Source organism: Martes martes (assembly GCF_963455335.1).
Source record: "Martes martes genome assembly, chromosome: 10".
Taxonomy (NCBI): Eukaryota; Metazoa; Chordata; class Mammalia; order Carnivora; family Mustelidae; genus Martes; species Martes martes.
In genome coordinates this window covers 54155210-54163163 of record NC_137898.1, presented here as the reverse complement: position 1 = coordinate 54163163, position 7954 = coordinate 54155210, and the positions used below count along the sequence as shown (strand labels likewise).

Genomic DNA, 7954 nt, shown 5'->3' with positions numbered 1-7954 from the left:
ATAGTTGTACCTCGGCACGGATCCCTGGGCGGCGGAAGGGTAGTACCCAGAGCGCTAGAAGGGGCGGACGGCGTGAAAGGTGGGGGGACTGGATTTGGCTGTGTGTGCCTGACTCTCCCTCAGGAGCCCCCTCGCCAGATTATGGTTCAGACCATCCAGCGATTCCCTTCCACACTCCAAAAACCAGAGCAATTCCGAATCATCGCATTGTGGAAAAGCAGCCCCAGTGGAAAATTATAATAACAGTTAACAGGGACTGAGTGCTTATTATGTGCCAGAAACATAACGAATCACTTTACATATATTGTCTCCTTCAGTACTCATAATCTTAATAGGTATCTTCTTTTATTAGCTGTGTTTTACAGGGGAAGAAACTGAGGGCCCTTGGCTCCTCAGACATTAACCTCCATCAGCTAACTCAGCCAGAAAGTGGTGTGTAACCAGGGTTTGAGCTCTGCTTTAGAGCCTAACTCCAGTTACCTGCAGATTCAGTACCTTTCATGTTGGAAGTCTCCAGTGGCCCACAAAGTGGGGGTTTGTATGTGAAGCACCCAACCTGGTAATCAAGCTCTGGTCAGATGGCTGCAGGCTGACCAAAACAGAGAAAGGCTGCCTGGGAGCTGTAGAATCGGTGGCAAAGAGCAAAATCAGGCTGCACGGATCTCAGTGCTATAAGAACCTGGTGAGTGGGCTGTCCTCTTCCTCCAGCCCTCCAAAGGTAGTGGAGAATGCTGAAAAATTCTGGAGCTCTCCTTGGTTGAGGAGCAAAGAAGTGGTGGTACCTGGGCACTGACTGAAGTGCTGCCGGGGGAGATTTCTTGCCTCAAACAAGGTTGATATGGGCTCAACACCTGGGTGCACCCTCACCCTTTCATCCACCTGATGAGTTCTGTGGCCAGTGCTGGTAAACGAGCCTCAGGGTTCATGCTTGCTTTCAGGTTTGGGGCCAGGTTTACTAGACTACCCAATGTGAGGGGCCCAGGGTCTGTATAAACTGTCTCAAGCCTCATGAGGACTACCTCCCTCAATTTTAGATTTCTCTCATGTCATCAAATATGTGCTTGAAAAAGCTTTACAGCTCCCTTTCTCCTAAAAGCAAAAGTCCTTAATCATAAGCCTGAATAGGCCCAGTGTGACCCCCTCACTGCCTCACCTCTGTAGTCCATCTCTGGCCTTTCCCCTTCCACTTTTCATTCCAAACTGAATTCCTCCCAAGTCCTATCAGGGCCTTCTCATATGCTGGCCTCTTTGCTTGGACTACTCTCTCCCTGTTCTTTGCCTGTGTCTACTTGCCCTTCAGGTCTTAGTTTTCAAGGTGACAGCCCATCTGCACTCCAGTCTCTGCTAGATGCCCCTCCTCTGCACTCCCACAGCTCCCTGAACTTCTGTATCCTAATACTCATCACTGCATTGTAGTTGCCTGGTTACTTGTCTCTATCCCCCACTAGGCCATAAGCAATGTGGGAAGGGACTATGTTTTATTCTCTGATGTATCCCCAGGGTCTAGAGCAGTGCCTGGCAAATAAAAGCACTCAGTAAATATTTGCTGAATGAATGAATGGCTGATGAAGGTCACCGGGCCCAACCCCCTCTAGGCCCTGTGCTCTTAAGACCATAGCTATCTCAGTGCTGGCCTAAAGAGCAAATAAAGCTTTGGCTCCAGCTGGGGCTGGGGGAGGAGTGGGCTCTCGACTGTTCCTAAAACCTGTGACTTCCAGCTATCTGGCCTCTGCTCCTCTGGCTTAATAGGATTTTGGTGTACGATTAGACTGAGCATTTCTCCACCCAGCCCACCCTCCTAGAGTCCCCCCACAAATTGACCTCACTGGCCTGCTTTTATGAAAGGTTTATTCCTAGTGCTAGGTCCCAATCTTCCAGGGCTCTAAGCACAATTAAACTGGGTGGGAAGGTGAGGGGAAGCCCATTCAGATGCAGGGCCAGAAATGGGGCTCCCCATTATCCCCACCCCTTTGGTCCCAGTCCCCTTCTCTGCAATGGGGACACATAGAGGAGGGACAAAGGGTACTGGAGGCAACATCATTGGCCCAGGGGAGCCCAAGAAGAGCTGCCATTGGCTGACAGGGCCTTTTGAGGCCCTGCCATTGGTCAGGGGGCACACCCCAGGAGCTGGGGACAGGCCTGAGGAGTAATGCCGTCGGCCAGGGAGTGGTTCTGTCATAGCCTTTGGCTGTGGAGTGAAGGAAAAGATCTGGGAATGAAGCCCAGTGGCCAGGAAGATAAAGGACAGGGCAGCAGCTGCTGGGCCTGCAAGCCCCCTCCCTACCCACAGCAGTGTGGGTAAAACTGGTGTCAGGCCCCAGCCAGGGAAAGGGAACCCAAGCCAGAGGGCAGGTGGCAAGGGATGTCCCATGTCCAATCTCCCCCACCCTGGGACTGCCTCTCCCAATGTCCTTCTTGATAGCCAGGTTTGATTAGGAGCTGCTCACTGCTCCTCTAGCCAGGAGGGCTTCTCAGCTCCTGGAGGCCGCAGCTTGATGTTGAACTGCTGCAGGGTCTGCTCCAGTTGTTTCTGGTTCCCAGCAAAGTAGGCTGACACGGCATTGTGGAAGAGCAGCAGCTGCTTGTGCATCACCTTGATCTGGGGGTCCAGCAGGGTCAGCTGAGACTGGACTCAGATGCCCTTCTTGAGCCTGAGCCCAGACCAGGGGTACATGGATTCTGCTCTGATGGTGCTTTTAGGGTGGGGGCTGACCTCTACTAAGGGAGTCAAAGGATAAGGGTCAGTCTGATGGGAGAAACCTGACTTGATTTGCTGGGCCTGGGGTTCTGGTACCCCAGCTCAGGGAATGATTTTTCCCAGTTATGTTCCTGGAATCAGGAGCCAAATCCTCCAACAGAAAAGGGCCAGGGATTGGAGGGCGGGTGACTAGAAAGGTCCAGGAGTTGAAGGGGCTGGGGGAAGATCCCACCCCTTAGCCAGGCTGTATTTCCCCCATCCAGTTACAGGGAGGGTCTTGGGGGTAGAAGGTCAGTGTTACAGATGGGAAGTGGGCTGGGGTCAAAGGGGTGGGGTTGGCACCTTGTTTTCTTCCAGGAACTTGAGCTTGATGGCCACATCTCCCCGCAGCTTCTCATATTTGTCCCGATGGGCCTGGAAAGTGGCCTGGGCACTCTCGAGTCGACCGCGCGTCCCTGCATCCCGGGGGCCTAGGCTCAGCTCCTCTAAGTCTGTTCGGTAGGCATCATATTCCAGCCTGGGGAAGGGGTGATACAGGCTGGTCTCCACCCCTGTGTCCTCCACACATATTCTCCTTTCCTTCCTCAATTCTTATGACCCCAAAGCTCAAACTTCCACCCAGGCCAGTCACTTCCCAAAACCCTGGGCCCTGCTGGTGCCCACACCTGGCAGCCTCATACTGCTTGACAGTCATGAGCGTGTCTTCCATGGTCTTGGTGACCAATGTGTTGATGCTAGAGACAAAGAAGTTCACAGCCCCTAGCAGGGTCTCTCCGTTCTTGCACAGCAGCTTCTGTGTCTCTGCATTGTAGCCAAATTCCTCCTGAGGGCAGAAGGGAGGACAGGCCTTGAGCAACAGTTCCTACCTGACTAAAGCTACAGGGCCCTCATTCCCCTCCTCCCCATGGAGAAACAGCCATGGAAACTGGAACAACCAAGGACTGCCTCCGGCAAGGCTCTCTTAGCCAGAAAGTTAGTGGGGCCACCCCAGGGATGGCTGGGGTAGGAATGTGGGAGTGGGGTTCTCATATAAGTTCACAGGACGAGAACAGGGAAAGCTAGTGCAGCAGGCAAGGGAGGGGCTCTGATTAGGCCGAGCGAGCACTGATGCAGAGAAGGGTTACTTGTGAGGCATCTAGTGTGCCGCCTCCCCCACCCCTCCAACTTCTGAACCTCTGTACAAACCCTTAGGCTGCCTCCACAGGTGAGTGCTGCTGGGGGTAGGGCTGGGCCTACCCTGGAGGGGTTCTCCCTCTGGGCTGCAGGAGGGAGGGAGGGAGGGAGGCTGAGGGCTGACTGCCTGGGAGGGCCCGGGCCCAGTCCCCCCACCCTCTTTGGCCTGGCCAAGGCACCTGAAGCTCTGGGGACTTCTGGCTGAGGTCAGCAAAGGCGTCACCTAGTGCATGCTGAGTCTGCAGCAGGCTGTAGAGGTGGGCTGTCAGTGCCCGGCCCAGCTGCAGGACACTTTCATACTTGCGCTTCGTCTCACGCAGCAACTCAATCTGTAGCTCTAGCTCCAGGTCCACAGTCCGGGAGCCTCGGCCAAATCGCTCTGATAACAGCTGCTTTGTGCACTGATTGGGAAGTGGGGGAATAGGTCAGAGACCCTAGCACTCTGCCCCCACCCCCAACAGGTATTGACCCTAGCATCCCCACACTCCTAGTCTCAGCCATAGATGGGATAGTGGAATCTGGAATATGGGGTAAAGGTACCCAAGGAAAGTGTGGGAGAAGGGAAAAGTGCTTAAATCCCACCTTGTATGTGTTGATGCCCCATTTCTTGACGATGTCAAACTTCTCTCCAGCGATGCCCCGAGCCACCTCATCTCCAGGGCCAGCGGGAGTGGTACTGTGAGATGGATGGCGGCCAGACCCTAAAGAACCAAGTTCTCTGACACCAGCCTCTCTCAGATATAACCAGACATTTCTGTGGGTCCACCCATACCTCCCAGCCAGCATTTGAAAATGACTTCACTGAAGTAGCAGAAACTAGAGACAATGAGATTCTCCTACGCACTAGGAACAGAACTCATACCTTGTGCCCTGAGACCCAAATCCCAATATACATCTGGCCTCCTTCTGAGGTGGTGATGGGGACTGGGGTGGGGGAAGGGAGTTGCTGGTGTACAGGGGCAGAGAAGATGGAAGAAAATATGCTAAGAATGGGGTGGCAGGTCAAGGATGGTGGGTCCTGATAATAAGAAACCTCACTGACATTCTCATGTGGAATCCTAGTCAGTGTGAGATTCAAGAATATTTGCTTCTCTAAACTTTAGAGTCTAAACCAAAACTCTGAGAAGCTTCAGAGTTCCAAATCAGTCTCAAGCTCCAGAGCAGGGAGAATGTCTGTGAAACAGAGCTCTTAACGTGATTCGGATAGTTGCAGCAGAGAAAGGAAAAATGGTCACATCTTAGGGGCTAAATGGCAAGTGGGAGCAGCTGGAAAACCCTGGGCTCTAGCCTTGGGCTCTAGCTAAGGACAGTCCATAGGTCTCATACTAGCAGAAGTTCCCAGTATCTCCAGAAATACTTCAAGCTATCTTAGACATACACTATACTCCCCAAAACCATTCCTCTACCCTCTCTCCAAACAAGCTTCCTGTCCTGTTCTGATCATTCATACCTGTGGGGATGAGTCCATCACCAGAGCCCCCATAGCCACCAGACACAATGCTGGTTTCATTGAGGTTGGGTCCTGACACCATCACCTGCTGGAGGTCCTATAGGCCAGAGAAGAGGGGGGCTTCAGGAACATTGGGGCAGCTGAAGCATTTGGGGGGTGAGAACAAGCTTGGATTGAAGCATCACAGAGAGAGCACACAAGGGAAGTCTGCATAGAATCAGAATGAAGATTTGTAAAAAGATTGGAGGGAATTAGGTAAGTTAGGGGAAAACTAATGGAATGGGGTAAGAGCCCAGGGCTTATGATTTGGGATTCCTAAATTGAAACAATATGGAGAAGAATCAAACAGAAGCACCTGCTCCAGCCCATCATCCTCAGGAAGCTGCCCAGCTTCACCGTTCCCGTGGATGGGGATCTCCATTGTGGCTGCCTTCCCTAGGATCCCGTCCGTCATGGCTAGGGAAGGGACTGGAGTCAAAGTCTCCACCCCAGTGCCCTGCAAAGCCCAACACAGACAGTTCTGGAAACTGGCCAGTACTCCAGAAAGAAAGGTCTCCCCCACCATTTCAAAGATTTTAGAGGTTGTCCCAAGACTGGAGTATTCTAGGATTGGGCCCCCGCTCCTTTCTTCTCATGGATATGTATTTCTTCCCTCCAAGGTGTGTTATCTTTCCACATGCACACCCAGGCCCCAGGTGTCTTATGAACCCTCAACCCCACCAGGACTCAGGTGATCATTCATGCATTCATTCATTCAACAGACATTTGATAAGTGCCCACTATGTGTCATGCATTATTTGAGGTCACAGCAGTGACCAAGAGAGATAAGGTCTGTGCTGTCTTGGAACCTACCCCATGCAGCTGTTTCCCCCCCACCAGGTTAACCCCTTTCCAAGGCTCAGGAGCTTACTCCTCCCATTCGGGTATGTTCTCCATTGCCTGACTTTTCACACTCCCTTAGTGTTTCTTCCCCTTTCCCTCAGGTGGTCTCCCCCTCTTCCATCCCATGCACCTCCTCTTCCTCGGGCCCTCCCCCCCAGGCCTTAGTTGAATCAGTTGATGTATGTTCTCGGTCTCTGGGAAAAGTCTTTTTTTCCCAGAACACAGTGATCCCTTCCAAAGTCAGTTATGTCCCCCAGGTGTGTTAGTCCCCCCCCCCCATACACCTGGGCATCAGGTGTGTCCTCATCCTTCCCCAGGGCTCAGTGGCATCTTCCCTTAGGGCAGGTTCGTGCGTTCAACTTCCCCTCGCCCAAGTATGTCCTTCTCACCTCCGGCCGGGCCGCTCTTCCCCTCAGGGCGCCAGGCCCGGGCCGCGCGGGGACCTCGGGCTCCAGTTCCCGTCGCGATCCTAGCAGCAGGTCAGGAACTCGGCGGAAGTGACGTGCCCTCCCGGGCAGAAGAAGCCGGCCACGTCGCAGATTATAAGGGCGGAAATGACGTTTAGCCGGGGGGCATGGCGATCCTTGAGCCAACCCCCTCAGTCCCTGGGGAGCAGGGAGAGATCACTTCCGGGGCGTTACCAAGAGGCTGTAAGGAAGTGACATATGAGGGCTGGTGGCGCGATGGAGCCACAGCAGCAGCAGCAGCAGCAACTGAGGAACGTGAGTGGGTGCTAAGTCGCTGCAGGGCCGTAGGTTCAACTAGGATCCTTGCCCATTTGGCTGGACATCGGAGGGCTGGGAACGTCGGGCTGTGGCGCGCGGTCCCGAGAAACTCGAGCGACGAGGCCTCGAGGTGCCCCCTCATCACTGAGTTCTTTGTCCCCTTTTCTCCTAGTTGCGGGACTTCCTGTTGGTCTACAATCGGATGACCGAACTCTGCTTCCAGCGCTGCGTGCCCAGCCTGCACCACCGAGCTTTGGATGCTGAGGAGGTTAGGTGGGGAACTCTGTAGGGAGGTTCGCGGTAGACTGTTCCCAACCCCGACTTCCCCTGCCTCTGGCTCTGGCCTTTCCACGACCCTTGCCCCTAGGCTAGGGATGGGAAGGAAGGAGACGGACCCGACAGGACACCTTTGGCCTCTGCTTCACCCTGTCTTCCATCCAGGAAGCCTGTTTGCACAGCTGTGCTGGGAAGCTGATCCATTCCAACCACCGCCTCATGGCCGCTTATGTGCAGCTCATGCCTGCTCTGGTACAGCGCCGCATCGCAGACTACGAGGCTGCCTCAGCTGGGCCAGGTGTTGCTGCTGAACAGTCCGGAACCTCACCATCAGGCAGCTAGCCCTCTCAACCCCAGGAAGGGAGGCACTGGATGGACCCTCAAGTTGAAGGAGCCAGTGGACCTTGGGCTGGATGCAGCCTGTATATAGAGTGAGGGGTTACCTGAGAGCTGGGTACTATTGCTCCTTTTCCTGGAGCCAATAAACCCGCTTTTACTCTCTCTGGTTTATGTCCTGGTCGGGGAAGATTTGCCCACTTTATTGGCATCATCTTTATTCTGTTAGCTAGCACATACCGGTTGGCTTCAGCCCTGGCAGTGGAGAAATTGCTGTCTGTGTGTAGAAGGAAAACCTCAACATTCCCAGGCACCTGGTTATAGCAAGGTCTGTGGGTAAAATTTTAATGTTAGTGACATCAACAGGAATTTGGTTTCTGCCCAGATGGCAGAGAAAATGAGACCTCTTTCTAG

At 53.6% G+C, this 7954-nt stretch overlaps 2 protein-coding genes across 2 annotated transcripts; one reads left to right on the top strand and one right to left on the bottom strand.

Annotated features, from left to right (window-relative positions):
- Positions 1-1830: 1830 nt before the first annotated feature.
- On the bottom strand, positions 1831-6711 carry ARFIP2 (ARF interacting protein 2). The gene is made up of 8 exons (XM_080817124.1): positions 6593-6711; positions 5677-5817; positions 5322-5418; positions 4454-4572; positions 4051-4272; positions 3364-3521; positions 3041-3215; positions 1831-2599 (listed from the first exon to the last, which is right to left on the bottom strand). The coding sequence occupies exons 2-8, from the start codon at positions 5773-5775 to the stop codon at positions 2444-2446; spliced, it is 1026 nt and encodes a 341-aa protein (XP_080673250.1). The 5' UTR covers positions 5776-5817; positions 6593-6711; the 3' UTR covers positions 1831-2443.
- A 117-nt stretch (positions 6712-6828) lies between these two features.
- On the top strand, positions 6829-7705 carry TIMM10B (translocase of inner mitochondrial membrane 10B). The gene is made up of 3 exons (XM_080817074.1): positions 6829-6925; positions 7101-7196; positions 7370-7705. The coding sequence occupies exons 1-3, from the start codon at positions 6869-6871 to the stop codon at positions 7544-7546; spliced, it is 330 nt and encodes a 109-aa protein (XP_080673200.1). The 5' UTR covers positions 6829-6868; the 3' UTR covers positions 7547-7705.
- The last annotated feature ends 249 nt before the right edge of the window (positions 7706-7954 follow it).